The 19,109-nt window shown below is 27.4% G+C and overlaps 1 protein-coding gene across 1 annotated transcript; it reads right to left on the bottom strand.

Moving 5' to 3' along the window:
- Positions 1 to 624: 624 nt before the first annotated feature.
- Positions 625 to 18,453, bottom strand: LOC142324521 (uncharacterized). Its single transcript, XM_075365349.1, has 5 exons — positions 18,241 to 18,453; positions 10,686 to 10,841; positions 10,167 to 10,250; positions 3,288 to 3,401; positions 625 to 765 (listed from the first exon to the last, which is right to left on the bottom strand). The coding sequence occupies exons 1-4, from the start codon at positions 18,391 to 18,393 to the stop codon at positions 3,309 to 3,311; spliced, it is 486 nt and encodes a 161-aa protein (XP_075221464.1). The 5' UTR covers positions 18,394 to 18,453; the 3' UTR covers positions 625 to 765; positions 3,288 to 3,308.
- Positions 18,454 to 19,109: the final 656 nt, after the last annotated feature.

The following is a 19,109-nucleotide window of genomic DNA, read 5'->3' as shown; positions in this document are numbered from 1 at the left end:
CCAAAATGAAAAATCCTTTTAATAATAACCTTTGTTGTAATGATAATTACATTTTTCAGTAAAAAAGGGAAATGTTCAGATAATGGAGTATAAACTCAAACCTCAAAAAATCTCTTTGTTACAGACATAAAAGGTAAAAGAATTCAGAAATAAAATTATCAAACAGATTATTTCTGTTTGGCTAACCAGTCTCAAATAAATGAAAAATAATGTCACATGATCAAATGTTCATACAAAAATAACATTGATTGTAATTTTCAAAATGAACAAACATGGCAGTTTTATTTTCACTGCTCAATCAACATGACACTATCATCTAGTTACAAACAATTTTAATATTATAAGGATCAGCAGGCACAAACATGGAAATATTTTATTCTTCATTTAGTTCTAAATTATAACACAGGTTCTATGAATAACTAAAATTATGACTAAATCAAACATAACCCTCCAGTTCCATCCATATAAAAAGGAAACTGTTTGATATTCCTTTATTTACTAAACAAATATCTATATAAAAAGCTGTAGATCAAATACTGCTGCAGGTGAGAATTATAACAAAACAAAATAAAGTTTTTGTAATAAATCAGATACAATATATAATATGATTTAATATTCCACAAAAATTATTTTACATTAATAGCAAAAGAAAGTTATTGCATAACAATTTTCCATCATAAATACACATCCATTTCAATAAAACTGCTGTATAATGTGTCAGTAGTCTTCCAGGATACAGGAAACCCATCATTATTCAATGAACTCCTTCAAAAAGTAAAACATTTAATTAAGATTTTTAATAAAAATGGCTAAACCTTTTGATAACACGTTTATTAAGAGCTGAAATGCTAATAACTTATTATTAATTGTTTTATAAATTATTAAATTTAATCAACTATAACTAAACTACCTTCCTTAAAAACTACTTTTGTGCACATAAATATTTTCTAGTTATTTTGGCTAGATTGCATGGGAATTTAGTAATGATGGCTGGCTAAAACACTTATACTCTGGGATCAAGACTGAGGAAACAAAAACATAACTCAATTACATAATGTACTGTAATCAGTAAGTGTTGTATGTTGCTAAAATACTTCGTTTTAAATACACAGAGTTCATCTCTCAGGTTCTCTAACTGAACTGTTAATGATTAACATGAGAAGTAAGTTCAAATAAATTAATATAGTTAAATTTAAAAATTTATGTTTAGAAGAGTCCTTTTCTCACTTAGTTTCAACTGATGATATTACTTTATGATACATTCAGTTATGAATCTTCACGCTAATATTTAATTGTATTACAAGTGATTCTATTATTAATAATTTATAGTAATGCATCCCAGCAATAGACAATATTTTATTTTTTTTGTAAAAATTATTTTAATGATTATTACTCATCTTACTGCTGTTTAATTTGTATCTACTTTTTAACGTGGTTTAAATAAATGCAAATTAAAGTTGAACAATAATTAAATAAAATATTAATTTCTCTAATCAAGACATCATAATAAATTTTTTCACGGGTATGTAAGGGAAGCAGAGAGATATTGGCATGACTTAATAAATTTATTTACAATATATGTTTATTTAATGTATTTTTTTAATCATTTAATAGAAAATGCTTTATTTATACCAAGAACGAGTTCAAGATTATTTAATTTTTAACTTTTCATTATAAAGTCTAGTTGTTACTTAATACTTAGTATGATGAATTATTATATTTAATCTAATATTTTATTTCTGCTTTCACATTTACATATGATAATGATTTGAATAGTTGAGACAATAATAATTTGTGACTCAGGTGTTTATCTTTGTGCGAGTGGTGTTTTAGAGTCTGTTGGTCAACGCATGCCATTAACGCAGTTTGTATGTGTATCAAGGCTTGCTTTGTTTATCAGTACACTAAAGTTCATCTGTTACATAGGGGGAGTATTAATATTAATTTATTAAAGATTACTTTAATAGCATTTACCTATAACTGGGCTTTCAGCGGCATTGTGATCAACACAACTGGACTGCTTAATTTAGGAAAAAGAATGAATTTTTTATTAACAAATAATTTTATTTTTGTTTATAGATTAAATATCTGATCCTTTCTAAACAGGAGAAAGAGAGGTGCATAACAATTAGGTGATGTTTATTTATTGGAGCAATGTTTATTTTTTCTTAATAAACTAACGCCTAGTATGTTTGCCATTTTGTTGGACGGAAGATATGATTTAAGGCAGGGGTCAGCAATGCGGCACCTGTGGGTCCCATTGCGCCCTCGATTAGATTTTTGTATACCCACACTATACTATACACTTACTAAGCCCAATAACCGTATTGGAATCACATGTATATAAGACATAATTATGCATATAATTATGCAAGTTCAGTGTCAGCAAACCGCAATTAAGGTCATACAGTGACACACTTGCTACTTAGCATGTAAGAATATTCTGGCTTCTGATAAATTTGGTAGTATGTTACTGTATTCTCAGTGCTATGTATTTTGAGTGTTGTTGTTATTGACTGTATTTTACTATTTACATATTATTAGTAACCACATCACACAAGATAGTCATGCTTTTCACTATCAAATACGTATCATACTGGTTAAACAGATTTTATAAATAAGCCATCATGACTAATTATAAAAGAAAAAGAGTTTATTGTTTTAATGTTGACCGGGAAGAACAATTTTGTTTTACTGAGTTTAAAGGCAAATGTATCATCTATCTGCTTATTATGTAATAATAGTGTGGTGCCCCAAATAATTTTGAATTTATTTTGTGTCCTTACTGACAAAAAGGTTGCCAACCTCTGATTTAAGGTATATACATTTAAGGTATAAACAATTAATGTTCATATACATTTAAGAATAGTTTTACCTGTCATTTATCCATTTAAAAAAAAATTTTCTGAAGATCAGTACCAAAATGCCTTTAAGTAATTGAATACTGAACTAAGAATTGAAGAATACAGTAAATCTTGTCTTACAAATGTTAAATATTTCAATTGTAAATTCTGAAAAGCTAGACAGTATAAACATGTGTAAACACATTGGGAATATATAAAGAAAACATATAAAATCTAGTACTACTGATTCTAAAAGAACAGTGCACAGAATATTAAATTCATCAATAAGTGGATGAATACACAGAAAGAACATTATTTTCCTAAAAACGTTTCTTTAAACAATATCTTTAAATTAGCATTTAATAGTAAGGAAAATGGATGATAAAATATATCGAACAAAATATAATAGCACTACCATTGTAATATAAAGTCTTAAATCAGTACCTGTTTATTTGTGACATCTTTTTAAGGCCATATTGGAACACAATCAAAATCTAAGAGTTCTGTTCTATTCAACGTAAGGTGTTCATAAATTTCACAATGACATTCACGTAGTTTCTATAACAAGTAAGAAAAATACAATCTTCTACATGGTTTTTAGTAAAATAATAAGAATGTTTCAAATTAATAATTAAAACGTTTAACTATAGGTATATCAATTACAAACAGAATTGTTTCTCAGTAATCACAAAACACAACCCCACCCGCTGTCAGCTAGTGAAAACAACTGAAAATAATAACTGAATATGCTTTTTTTGCAGCCCACCAATCAGTTGACCAAATAAACAAATAATTGGAATATACAGTCTAGATAAGTAATTTAATAATTAACTAATTATAATAATAATTCATTAATCAATACACATAACCTGTCCTAGGTTAGATCTAGAATGATGTGTATTCTTACAGTACCTAAAACAAAAAAAATGAACATTTCTTTGAAAACATTCCGATCAGTGAATAGTTGCAAAAGTTGGACTCATGTTTTGCTGTAAGTTGTTTAATCATTATTAATAAGTTGTAAAATGGTTTTGACAGTTATTCTTACAACAAAAAAATTTGAAGAAATTTTAGTTTATTCACTGTTTTTTTTTTGTTTTTTTTTTCTATAAATAAGATTAGAATATTGAGAAAAGTGACACTGATTTTTTTAAAAAAGTTTTAGAAGGGACAGAACATTCCTAGTAGCATGGTAAAAGTTTTCTAGTAGCATGCAAATTAATTTGAATACAGGGAATTTTTTGTATATTTCTACATTATGGCTACACAGCCTGACTACACATATTCTTATGTTGTCTGTGTAATGTAATATTACATTCTTTGGTTATTTAGCAATTTTCATATTACAAATAGTGTTTTGTGAATGTTTATTTCATTTTTTATTACAAAATCATATTTCCTTATTTTCCGGTCTGTGCATCTTGAATATAAAATAATGGAGATAAATCCAAGAAAGCGTTAGAAAATTGTTCCTCTTTCTCGGCATATCAGTTGACACAACAAATAGCTTCCGAGTGTATTGTTGGACTACAGACAGTGAATGTTATGTTGTTTGTTCTTTAAATTAAAGAAATTGGTTCCTTTTCACCTCCAAGTAATTTAAAGAAAATTTAAAGAAAATTTTTGTGCAATAGGCGAAATAAAACTTTCAAAAATGAACTGTACCACAAAAATTGACCTCATTTTAATCTTCATGCATGAATCTGTTCCACTGGGTGCAGTTATATTTCTTAATAAAAAAAATATTTTTTTTATTTAAAGAAAATTGTTTCATAATGAAGAATTCATCATGTACGTGAAGTGATTAAGAATAAAGGAAAGAGGGCATATTAAGTACTAGATATTCACAAATTGTACAGGTCTATTTCTTTTTAAATAAAGTTAGTTTTTATTAAATAGCATCTGTGTTCAAATGAAAATTATTTAAACACATATTTATCTAAATGTTGAACTGAATGCAGAAAATTCAGGGTTTTTTAATTCACATTTTTTTAAATTAGCACTATTTACTCTGCTTATTAATTCATAAGCGGAGTAATATTGTTTCTGTAAAAAAAATTAATTGTATTTTAAATAAGTTAGTGGGAAGATTTTTTAAAAGTTTGGTAATTTATTAAAGATGATAAAGGAAGCGTAACAAGGCCCTTCTCATAAACTGTAGTAGTGTTCAGTTACATGATAACAGTTTTGTTATCAGGTTTGGCAGAATTGGATTTTGTTATTTTTTAACAAGTGACTATTCTTTTTAGCAAAGATTGCATATTTATAAATGTAAACATAAGGAAAACCAAACATAATTAATTCTCTAAATATGGTCAACATGATTCATATTTGTAGGGCCACGAATTCATATTTTATATCTACCTGATGAGCAAAATTCAATAGTTTTATCCATACAGAAAATTAGAAAAAATTTCAATTCTCCGGTCAATTTCTTTGAATTATTATCATAGAATTTTCAATTCCTTTTAAATAATTATCGCTAAATATAGATACAGTTGTGACATCTGCAAAGAGGTAACAACAATGTGAGGCATATCATTAATAAACAATAAAAGCAGCAAGGGATCAAACCTACTTCCTTGTGACACTCCGCATTCTACATCCTGAAATGAGGAGCTACTTTTTAAATCTGTTTTCTTATGAAAGGATGAAATTTTAATTATCTGTTAATAATTAGCAAGAGATGAGTTTAGCAAATTAAGCAACTACTCTGATACTATAGTTATTAAGTTTATTCATTAATAAATTTGAGGAACTAAATCAAATATGTTACTAAGATCGCAAAAATTTTAAATTGAATCCTTTTATTATGTACACATGTACAAGTATGATATTTTATAAATTAGCAAATGGCTGGATTGGTCGAAATTTTTTTCCTAAAATTATACCAAAAGGTATACATTGTGGTTTTCAAGAATTGTTAGAAGTGTACATTCCAAACAACTTAGAAAATAGAAATAGAAATGAAATTGGCCTATAATTTTGTAGATTAAGTGCTATTCAGAAAAGGAAAAACAACAATAGTAATAAGGTAGCTGGTAAATACTTGTAAGTATTAAGATTAGTAATTAAGTTTGTAAAAGGGAAAGACAATAATAGCACCTGTAACTTCTTTAAAGATTATTGTAGTAATTTGACTAATATCAATTATTTATATTTAAAATAAAACTAAAATACAAGAAGGAAACTTAAGGAAGTTGTGTTGTTTATTTACCAGAGAGAATATCTCCCTGCCATAAACATTTTCTTGTGTTTCTTCATTAAGGGGGTTCTGAGCATGCTCAGAACCCCTTAGTTAGTTGAAAGTGACAATGTCAAGACAGCTGTTCACGAGTGACTTGATGGACTGGCGGCAGATTTCTTTGACGATGACATACAAAACCTAGTGCCGCAATTTGACAAATGCTTCAACTTAGGAGGTGATTATGCGGAAAAAGAACTTAAAAAATGTAGATTTTAATGCATATATTAACATTAAAATAAATACAATAGATTTGTTATAAAACAAAAACATATTTTACTTTTTGGACGATCCTTGCAATTTTTTAAATAATTCTGGAGTTATCAGACAAAGAATCAAATATTTATTTCTGAATAAAATACTAGGGCAGAATCCACAAAAAGCATTAATATTCTCCTAATTAATGGTTCATAATCAAAATTTATGTGATTTGTAATCATTATAAAGACAGAATATGACTTACACATAGTGCAGGGTAATGGTACCACTAAGTGTAATGTAACCTTAAATCAAGCTACACAAAATTTTCCTGCAAATCTTTGTTGAAGTAACTCGCTCATCACAAAAATCCCAAACACCTGCTTCAAATTAACACTATACAAACACTAAATCAATGGTTAAACTAATGGAAAGTCCCATGCTGATTTTTCTAATCTTTCTGTACTCAACTTTGATATATATATACATGCATTAAAGCATATTTCAAAAATGCCAGTTGTGATTTCTATATATCTGTTAATAATCACTCTAGTCCAGCAAAAGAATGTACAAGATCTTTTCAAAAAGTAATTGTTTACGCAATTGCGTACAGTTGCGTTATTTCCAATGAATTCAAAGTTAGGGTTGGGTTTTGCTGTTGCTTGGTAAAGGCTTACAAACAGGCTTGGTAAATTTATTACACTGTTTCGTATTGGGCTTGTCATATGTGTATCTGTTTGATTATCTTTGTTTGGTTTAACGCATCCGCTCTCAAGTCCTGGCGTCAGTTTGACGGGTTGTTCTGCCATGTTAATAGTGACCGCGTGTTCATTTCTCGCATTATTTATTGCTGCCTTCATACGCACCCTTTTTTCTTTCGTTCCCATACTAATACATGCACACATCTCTTGTTTTTTACACACACTCTATCCTGTCCACTGCCTAGGTTTGGTTTCCTCCTCTTTTCATTCACGCCATTTTTTCGGCAGAGTAGATCAGACGTACACCATGTGCAGTCGACTGTGACTTTTCTCTCACAAACTTTGTGATAATACTTTCATCGTATTCACACACATAAACGTCGTGGGCGTTCTCTCTTGCTCTTCTCGTTAGATTTTGTGAATTTTGCAAATCTTTATGTTTCATCTATCCTCGTTTCTTCGACAAGTTCATTTTCAAATCCAGTATATTACTTCTCTGATGAAAGTGTGTCAATCACTACAAACCGCCAATTCTATCGACGCCGAATCTTCTCCAGCTGCTGATTACTTTTTCATCGATGCAGTATTCTCTCCAAACTCATTACTACAAATCTGAGTCGCCACGTCTAGTTCAACTTCTAAACAACGATACAACTCTGTATTTTTGATTCGCCATTGCAGTCTATGCCAAGGATAAACTGTATGTATATGTGCAATTTAATTTCACGAGTTCATTTTTTACCAGTATTCGTGTGTTATTAAGGGATGTTCAAATCCTTCATTATTTATTATATTAAACAGTTACGTTATTAGTAAAATTTGTGAAACATTCTGTTATTCGTACATTATGCATTTCAATTTCAAGTTTGGTTTAAAAACCATTTATTCACTTAAGTGCAGTCACGTGAGGTGGCTTAGTTAAGGTTATGTTATTTGTCATGTGCAACATATTTTTATGTGCTTACTTATTACAACTTGTTTTTATTGTACTTGACTGTATATTCGGTTTAATGTAATTTGTCAATCGCAGAGTTTAATTATTATCTATTCATGAACTGAATTCATATTACTTCTCTTAAATTAATCTAAGAAAATAACTCCTGTTGAGAAGTTATGATTTTAGACTTTGTAATTTCATATTTTCAAGAAAGCTTATTTACTAAAATGAACTCTATTTATATGTTTAATTATTTCAATTTTATTATTGTAATTAATTTTTTTTTATATTGGAATATTATCGCGGCTTCTTTTCCTACAATAAACTAGAATTGCTAGTTTTAATTATTTAATGATATGTTTGTTGTTCCAAAATTAGGAACGGCCAGTGCCAATAACAAGAATTGTCGTAATTAGTTTTTCTAAGTTTATGACATTTGTTCATTGCTAATTTTTCATTATTACGGAATATGTCAGTAATGCAACTGTTTTCCAGTTACACTATTTTTATTGATGTTATGTTTAGAAGTATCTAATTGTAAAATAAGATGTCTTATATTCCTTTGTTTTTCAGGCTTTGTTTAATTGTAGATTCTCAAAACTATTATTTGAAATATGTATTTTTATGTATTTATCATGTATTATTATAACTGATATGCTGATTTCAGCTGATATTTCTTATATAGAATTAAGTTATGTTTATTTCATAATTTCATTTAATTTTTTAAGGTTATGATTTAACATAAGTTCAGTTGTTTTCTTTCTAATAAAATTCCAATTTCTTTTGGCAAATATGAGCTGTGTATCATTTTTATTTTTGTTAACTTTTACCCAACAGTAATCCATCATTTTTTTCTGGTGCTTGTAGAGATATTTTGAAACATGCAGTTGTTATAACTGCACATCTGCATAGGAAGTAACAAACTATCCTCCACTACCCAGATATGACCACAGTAATTGGTTTTGGCATAGCCTTCTTAAAACAAGTGTTGTTTGGGATTTCTGAGATGAGTGACTTAAACAAAGAATTGCAGAGAATATCTGTGTTAAAATTCCAAAAATGTTATGGAAACTTATAAAATTATTCAAATTCAAGAGGGTTACAGGAAGGACTCTGATTAGCACACAAAGCCATGAGTAATTCAAGAATTTTAAAAGTACTCAATAATCACTGAAGATGATGGTCATCAAGGAAGGTCTTCGACGATCAACAGACACACCCCACACTGTCCAAGTGAATGATTTCGTCAAGTTTCCACCAATAAGGTTGACAGTCATCTGCTACCACTACCTTAGAAGTCTAGATACTAGCTTCTAATTAGTAGAAATCTGTTGAAGTAGTATCAGAAATAGATAGTAGTCAGCACAAATCATTAGGCCACGAAAATGTAGAAGGACCTTAATTTTGATGTGGGATAACGCATGGTTCCTTCACCATAATTATCTTTCACCCTATGCATCACTGTTAATTCACAAGTTTTGTACAAAATATTAAACATTGTCATTCCTACAACCCACTAGATTGAGTGTACATCCCAACTTAGCCCCTGATAAATTTTTTTATTTCAATAATTGAAATTGCCTTTAATAAAACAGTGATCTGAAACAATACAGTCCAAATAATAAAATTCCTGACCATCCTACAAGCTATTTTTAAAAAAATGCATTCTAGAGTTACTTCTTTAAGTGGAAGAGACATTAGGAAAATTGTGTACATCAGGAAGGAAATTATCAAAACAAGATTGTTGTAGAACGCTGTAAATATTAAATATAAGATTTTAGAAAAAGTTTGATTATTTTTTTAATAGTTCTCTATCAAACTTGTAAATACCTCTATCACACCTATTAATAAAATTGTTATTTCTTTCTGAAACAGGTTACAAAAATAACATTTATGTTTGCAAAATATATATACACAACTCTATATACTTAATAATACTGATTAAACTCAATCATAAAATCATATCAGTCTCTACAATTCAAGATATCTTAATTACTCATCCACAATATCTGCTTCTATTAGTAAGTATTATAACAACAAAAATTACTATGCTGTACAATATGATGAAGCATAAAAATAAAACAAACCCTATTGTCTGTTTAAATCATCCAATAGCATTTAATGCTATAAAATGACAAAAACATCAATTATTCTATCATTTACATTCTACTTCTTATGGATTATAATGAGTATATATTACCAAAATTAAAAACTCATAAAATAAAAATCATATCAAATCTTACGCAATTATCTGCCGGAGTGACCTCACTACATCCATTCACATTACCTGCTAACACATCCATTACATACTTTGTTCCTGCAACAACCTAAAAGCAAAAATTAATAAACCACAAGAATTAATTACAAATTTTATTTTTATGAAAAATGAATTACTGATGGAAATCTTTCTTTCTTGAATAAAAACAACATTTCTAATAGAATCAATGAAGCCTTGTAATCTTCATAATAATATCACACGTATAATTAAAACAATGAAACAATAATATATAATGAAGCAATGAAAACGTTTTGAGGTCCATTAAAAATAAATGACATGGGATTCTCACAAACGGTCTTCTGTTTATTTTTATTGTTTACTAATAGCATTATAAAATATTAAAAAAACACACATAGAATTAAATGCAAATACTTTCATTTTAATGAAGATATAAGTAAATCCAATCACTTCTGTCAACATATACACATACACACAAATGTATCTGTAACTAAATAACAATCAGAATTTTACTTTTTTACAATACCTGTTGTGTACCATTCAATATGTCAACAAGGAAGTAGTTGTACGGAATAGTTATCTTATCATATTCAAAAATGAAAAATAATGCTAAATCTCTTGCTAATTTACTGTGTACATCTAATGCCGTTGGTGCACCAGGACCACCATCAGTACCGGTATCCTTTAAAAAAATAAAATGGTTAATTTATAAACAATTCTACAAATTTTAAACGATTTCAGTTAAAATTTATTCTAATTTTATTTTGAATTATAACTCTGACTATGGTGTACCCATTAAATTTCCTAAAGGCATTATTTTAATTTTAGCAACTAATATAATGGTACATTTCCTTTCCATTCGTCAGAAGAAAAAAGGTAGAGTTACCAATGGATAACTGTACCTTTTTTCTTATGATACACAATCCACATGTATGAATTGCAATTATTATCATTAATAATAACTTATTTTACATAAATACCACTAAATACAAAGTATAAACAATATCCAGCGTGATATGCAGTCAACAGACAATGATCTGGTCAATACATAGTGTTCAGTACTGCTGATGAACTACCTACTTGTCTTCAACATCTCACCTGTGCATAATACTTATTTTCATATGAAGAAAATATTTAATTATAAAAGACTGAATTATCATTTCAAAATAAAAAATAAGAACCTAGGCTTTAACAAACAATTCTTGAACCTCTGATTCACCAGAACCCTTTTGATAAAAAGCTAACTGCTAAATGAATTTCATATGTATTTCCTGGAATTGAAGGAAGTAAAAGAAAGGAATATGAAGTAGCTATTTAAACATTATTTATAAATTTAATATTTTTTAAGCTGAAATATACGTAAGGGAATATCTGAAAATCATTGTTTTATTCTCTACAAGTTGGATGAATGTTTTCTTACAGTAGGGAATTATATCAACACAGTAATTTATTTCAGTATCATCCATAAACAAATTAGCAACTTGTGACACAGTATTATCACAACTTATATTTTAATTCAATAATAAAAGATATTATACTGTGTCTACAAGGTTTTTTTTTTCTTTTCATTATATCATTCCTTTTTGGTTGAATAATATAAATCAAATAAATAAGAAACTGTAATGATCACTTTACTGATAACAGATAATGTACAAAATAGAAATTATACAGATTGCTAGCTTATGTATGGATGATCTGCTGGAACTAAATCCAGATCTTCATACATACTATTACAATGCATTTTATTTAAACTAAATTTATTTAATCTTTCTTTATTTTTCATTTAGAATGAAATTAAAAAAATAATTAAATCCAAGGCAGGCACAGACAAACTTACAATAATGAATGTACAGCTCATACTAAATTACAAGTAATACTAGTCAGAAGGGTTAAGACTAGATTAAAAAAACAACAAAAAATTCTATCAAGAATGAATTACTCCTGAAAGGTAGGGCACGTCAAAGTGACTTTCACATTCGTAAGCAAGTTAAATTTCATGCCACTTTTATTTTCTCATTTATTTAATCAGCACAATAAAACAGAAAATCTTCCTTTAACCTTAAACTAAGGGTATCAGAAACCATACAAGTAGAAACTCTGACCAAATGACCGCTACCATCCTAACAACGCTAAAATGGTGGAAACCCATTCCTTTTATACAATAACTAAAAGATTAGCTTCATATTTCAATTTAGTTTCACTGTATCAGGAGAACTATTGTCATGTAATAAACAAAATATTATTTGGTATACATGGTTGTATAATTCGCATATCAGTAGTAGATGTATGTATGGAAGCCACTATGTCAATAAATAAAATGTAAACTCGATTGTAACAAAACTACAAAATTTCAATAAACAAAAGTCAATGTTTAATTGTGACTTCTGAATGTTCACAATAAAATTCAACTAAATCATTCAATTTTTCTAAATCATAATCATTCCTTATCTCATCAACAAATGAATAATGTCAAATACATTACAGCAAAACTGCATGGAAAACTGTTGAATGAACACAAAATTTAAGTTCCTATCTCTGAATTTTTTAATCTTTACTTTGATGTATACTCACAAAAATCTCAATCAACTTGTTGCAGATGGTTTTCAAAATTTACCCCAAATAAAAAGAATCAGCTAATAAATTGTTGAATCGCTTCTTAATTTGGTGCCTATCTCACCTTGAAGACGTAAATATTAAAAAAGTTTTATTTTCAACTATTTAATGATTTCTTCAAAGGGTCAAGTTAATTTTTTCAAACAGACATTATAACACTAAAATAAACCGAATGTAAAAAATTAATATCAAAGTTTTAATTTGTTATAATACCTCTTGGATGAGGTATACAATGTTAATTTAAGGCTGAAATCAAACAGCGAAAAGGAAAATTTTTATTGGGCCCTTAGTCGCAGATTGAGACACCATCTTCCCGATTGACAGTACCACTAACAAAGATGGTAACTCCCGAACAGAAAGCCTTCAGTCTTTTGCAATTTGCTATTTTGCTTTGTTTATTAAAAAAGAGATTATTAAATTATATTAACCAGTTCTCTTAATATAAGGTGTTACTTTTGAATATCTTTGATACCGACATTCCGTATTATATTTTCTCCAACCAGTTTTCCAGAAACTGTCAGGTCTACATATGTGTGTGTAAAGGCAAATGCAATTACTGCTACCAGCTTGCCAAGTCTGACACAGCTGCAGATGTAATGCAATGTGCAATTTAAGTGTAAATGTACAGTAAAATAGTAGTCTGGAACAGACTATGGTCGATCACTCCTGAGATGTGTGAATTATTTAAATTCAATTACCAAAGAACACCTGTAACCACAGTCTACCATTCAAATCCATATAAAATGACTCAAAAGTCTTTACAACCACTCAAACATTAGAACTCTTGACTTCAAAGATCAGCTGATTTTGCAATGATGAATTTAACCACTACACTAACCCAATAAGGTAATATTAACAATAAGTCACAAAAAACCTCAACCATTTAAAATTAAATTTAAGAATTCCTTTAAAAAATAATAATATTTACCTGTTGACAAGTATAATAAATTTATAAATAATATTTCAAAAAGTAGCGCTACATTTCCCTAGCACATTCTACCTTTGTTTCTGAATAACAGATACGAACCCTTATTACTTTTACTGTGATAAAAAATGCAACTTTCAGAACGTTTTTACTTTTAATGGTGCTGCTGGGTTCAAGAAATTGAAAAGTATACAAAGAACTTTCTTGGATAAGTCTTAGAAGGTATTAAATATTCATACAGCTTCTAAATGTAACACCATACCTAGCATACATATTTATGTAAGGAAGATATAGAAAAACAGAATTACAGATTAATCATAATTTGATATTTTTATATAAATTATTTCCAATAATATGTGATAAAAAGATTCATACCATTAAGATAAAATAATAAGATCAAGAAATAATTATGTAATAATAACTCCACATATACAGTTTCCCTAAATTAGAGAAAAGCAAAAATTATAAATTGTAAGATAACAAAAAAATATATACAAATACTTCCAGTAAAATATCATATACAAGTCTAAAGGCAAAAATAAATTTATTCGCAATTAATTTAAAAAATTAATTTTACATTTTACTGAACTTCCTTTCAAGAAATCTAAACACAATGTCCACTGCTGTCAAACTGCAATATAGGTATCATGGAATCTCCAAATATTTTGAAATTAAATAAAACATCAAAAAATTTTACTTTGCACTATTTTTTAAAATCACATTAACCAAATGAATTATAATATATTATGCCGTTTTTTTATATTTTTATTTTCATATAACAAAAATATTAAAAAGTTTGGCTTACACTCTTGTGAAAATTTTGACAACTAAGAAATATTTTGGCACAAATGATTGTTGTCTTTTTTAATGAAAAAGAACAGAATATAAAAAAATAATTAAATTTTTAAGTTAATAATGATGATTATAATAATGAAATACTTTTAACTTTATTTTTTGGTTTTTTTAACATTTTTGGTAAAACAATTATTTGAAGAAATACAACAGTTAACCTAATTAAGAAATTAATAATACTGTTGTGTAACTCCAGACAACTATAATTTTGGAACAGATTGATGCTACACCTTAAGCTGTTAATTTCATTTTTGTCTGTCAGAAAAATTGTAAATTGCCACTGATATTCTATTAATGTAAAATTGTTAAGGTTTCCCGATAATATAACCCCGAACATTACATAAAAATTGAATGTCAGAATGTTCAAACATCATTAAAAAAAATATATTATAATTATTAGAAATGGACAATAATATCGTAAAGAATATAAAGCAAATAATAAGCCGTTAAACAAGTAGTATAAGGAAAGTGAATTTCAACAAATAGATTCAGAAAAAAAAACCAAAGGCATGAACTTAGAAATAATAATAGTAAAAGATAAAGATTGTAACAATATATAATTTACAAAATAAAATGGCAGTTTATCTTTTAATAAGCAAATAAAAATGGTAACTTTTTAGTTAAATAATCTTAATTGTGGTAACATAAGTACTCCACTTTAAGAGAAATAGTATTAACCCATTTGTATGCTTAATTAACTTATGTTCCTAAGAAATATATGATATTTAAGTTAGTTTATTAGTAATATTAATATTTTATAAATGCATCAAAAAAAGTTCAGAAGAAACCATTTTCAATTTTCATTGGTCCACATGCATTTTTACATTATATCCCATACTAATTCAGAAAATCTGTTAAGTTTATTTTTTCTTCTTATTTTGCATTATCAATTAGATTCTTCACTTGGATTAGGAGAATAATTTTCATTTAATATAGAAGTTTCTTCAACAAGTTGAGGTAAAACTAATTTTGTTCCTTCAGTTGTTTCTTCAACACTATATGAAACTAATCCCCAAACATTCAGAGAATGTTGTATCCTATGCTACCCAGTAATTTTCTTGAAATTTTGTGCAAAAATATTTTGAATATCATGATAATGTTGGTTGTACTGATACTATGCCGTAGCTGTACATTGCTAAATTAAGCAATGACAAAAAATTAATAGCATATTCAAACAGTTTAGGAATACAATACAATTATTTGTATTAAAAAGTGTACTACTTCAACTACATAATAAAACAAACAGCACCACCAGATTGAGTTTTTTTTTAAATAAAAAAATCTCTGAAGTTCACACTGGATAAAAGGATAATTTTAAATTCAAAGAGAAATGTTGTTTAATTTAAAAAATACATATAACAAACAAGAACATATATAACTTAACTATCGGACCCGACAGTCGTTGTCCTGATGTGGCATTGTTCTGTAATAAATGCTCAACACATAAATAATAAGTAACTTATTTAAGTTAAAATAAGCAGGAATGTGAACGAAATATCATTAATATGACTATTAGTATGAATATTATAAATCTGTGATTGTTGTATTATTTAATGGGTTTATTGATTAATTATGTGTAGTATGGTTAATATTTATTTTCACTAAATATTGAGATGTCTGATGAACATTTTTTCATTTTTATTTCAACATCTATTTTACCAAATTTTAGATAATTGTAAATTAAAAACAATTTTAGAAAATTTTTTATAAAATTAATCAGCTACAAAAATTATAATTTCAATTCTTTAAATATAATTTAAACTATAAATATTATAAGTAACTTTTATTTTTATTTTATAAATGTTATAATTTATTTTACGAACTTAGATTTTTATTTTCAAAGAGCCGTTCAATATTCATAAGTTGCATAGATTCAAATGAGAACTGACAATTTAAATTTGTAGGTTAAGTTGATTGTTATGGAATGCACCTTTATACATCATTAAAATTCATGAAAAATACTCACTTCAATACTGCACCTTACAAATATGTATGATGTATATTTTTTAATTACACTTTAAAACGTTATTTCAATAAATAATAATATAACATAATGTTCTCAATAAGCGCGGAATTCTAGCAGACTCGGCAATGCTTCGTTGAGTATACGTACAGATTAAATGAACACAATTGAAAGTTTCATGAAACCTTAAAAAACTGAATATTAGGAACTTCACAAAATTTAACTTTTCACATAATGTAAATAAATCCAAATGGCAAAAGAACAGCACTACCTATCGGATTTAATTCACAACACTATTTAAATCACAGTATTAGGTGGAAAATAATTTTTTAACGAAAAGAGTTGTGACTGCAAAATCATTGCAATTAATACTGAACATTAAGAAACTTACAAAACATTACAGAACTTCATAGAATTTAACCTTTCACTTTATAAAAGTCAGAATGTAAATAAATCCAATTCTCAGAACAGCACTATCGGGTTTAATTCAAACTACTCTCTAAACACAGTAGTCCGTTAAAAATACGAATTTTAATGTAATAACAACACTAAGCTACGACGCAAGCAACTGATATGAGAAAAAGCAACAAAATAAAAATATTTCCTAGAATCTGATTGCAGCACCAGCTACTGGGTTTGACTGATATGCCAAAAATTAATAAAAGACTAAAATGCGTTCGCAGCGCTGCCTACCGGATCCAGCTGTGAACCTTATCCATCCCAAGATCAACAACACATGAATAAATAAATTAATTAAAAAAACGTTTTCTATCGTATCAAATTGTGAATCTAATCCATTCTCGAATCCCCTTGAACACACACAAAAAATTTCATTTTAATCAGTCCAGCCGTTTAGAAGGAGTTCAGTGACTTACACACGCACACAAGAAATATATATATATATATATATATATAAAGATATATATTTAATATATAACTTAATCATATAAATCAATAAACATATGCTTAAAAGAAAATTGCTGCACTGAATAACATATTAAAATAAAAGTCCAATCTATTCCTGTCTGAATTTTATTATACACTGGATGTGTAATAGTTTTGTGGAATGCTTTGTCACAATCTAATCTAGAAGAAGATCTCTAATTGAGAAAAGCAGCATACAGTCGCATTAAATATAAAATTGCTAGCCAAAAAACAGTTTCTTTTGTTTCTGAGTAAATTAAAGTAAAAATGAAAAAGTTATTAAAGGTAACATGTTTTTAAAAAAATGATTAAAAAACTCTTTTAATTAAAATGCATTCTATTCAGTAATTACAAGTTATCCTAATTTAACAAGTTTTTAATTTACTTTCATATTTAAAGTATTTAGAACTTAATTTAAAAAGTAAAATAAAATTATTCATCTTCATTTAAAATGTATAAAATATTATAATTTTTATTTCAAAAGAAATAAATTTAAATTTTTGTACTTACAACAGACGTATTTAAAATCTCTTTCAAAACTTTTCAAACAAATAAAATTTTCAGTTTAAATTTACAATTGGTTTAATGTTTTTTTTAATTAATAATTGGGTATAAATTTTAAATGAGAATTTATCAGCAACTTTATTTATTACGATTTCACTTATTAAATGCAGATTGTCTACCACCAAAAATAGTTTCCTTTGTATTGAATAAAATAAATTCGAGATGCGTAATTTATGCCACAAACTGCATACCCACGAGTCAGAAGTTAATATACAAGAAACTAAAAATTTTATTGCTCACCTTGTGTCGAGGACTTATAGATCTTACAGGTCTAGTATCAAACGAATCAAATGCATCGATTGCATCTTGAAGCTCAGATTTTTTAAGATTACTTAAAGTTGGATTAATAGATATTAAAAGAAAAGTTAATGTAGTTATAGTAAAACACCACATCTTGCAGCAAGTGATCTCACTAATGATGAACTAACATCTCAGAATCCACAAACATATATATTTATATACCACTCCGTACGTGGCAACTACCACTCCATTCGAACGTAAATAAATATTCCCTCAGTATTCTGGACAGAGGGAAACTGATTCTAAAGTATTGACCAGGTTAAGCAACATGATCTTCTAAACGATATTCCCTTCTCCAATACAGCATTACCACAGCTGTACTACTTTAATTAACGAGTTATAAAATTACTTTATCATAAGTATTAACAAATAGAATATTTAAAACTTCTTCTACAACTAAAATAATGTTTTGTTTTTTTTTTGTGGTTGCGATATATATATATCGCAATAATATATATTAATAATAATATATATATTATTATTATTTTATATATTATATTATATTATTGGTAATAATATATATATTTTTACCAAAGATGACAAAAAAAGTTTCTTGTGAAATTTGCAAAAAAACATTTAAAGTTTTTTGGCAATACTACAAACCTTAAAGAGCACTTAACGGAAACATCTTTTACAGTTAATTGAAAAATTAGGTAATAATAATAACAAAAAAGAAAACACTTCTGAAACTTCTACTTTGTCGATTAATCAACTACACAAACGCACAGTACCAGTAATAATTGATCCTGCTCCTTCCACACCATCAGCCAAAATATAAGTAGTAAAATTTCATTTAATAAAGTAAATAT

The sequence above is a fragment of the Lycorma delicatula genome, chromosome 5 (assembly GCF_047948215.1).
Source record: "Lycorma delicatula isolate Av1 chromosome 5, ASM4794821v1, whole genome shotgun sequence".
In the NCBI taxonomy this organism is placed as follows: Eukaryota; Metazoa; Arthropoda; class Insecta; order Hemiptera; family Fulgoridae; genus Lycorma; species Lycorma delicatula.
The sequence above is the reverse complement of the archived record's forward strand: the minus strand, read 5'-3'. Positions and strand labels throughout refer to the sequence as shown.

Bases quoted from the DNA above. Each gene is read 5' to 3' on its own strand.
- LOC142324521 (XM_075365349.1), bottom strand. From the start codon at position 18,393: ATGTGGTGTTTTACTATAACTACATTAACTTTTCTTTTAATATCTATT. The intron at 10,842-18,240 runs GTGAGCAATAAA...ATTTTTTTAAAG, and splicing joins CTATAAGTCCTCGACACAAG to GATACCGGTACTGATGGTGG. The intron at 3,402-10,166 runs GTAAGATTTGAT...TACTTGTTATAG, and splicing joins TCACTCCGGCAGATAATTGC to AAACTACGTGAATGTCATTG.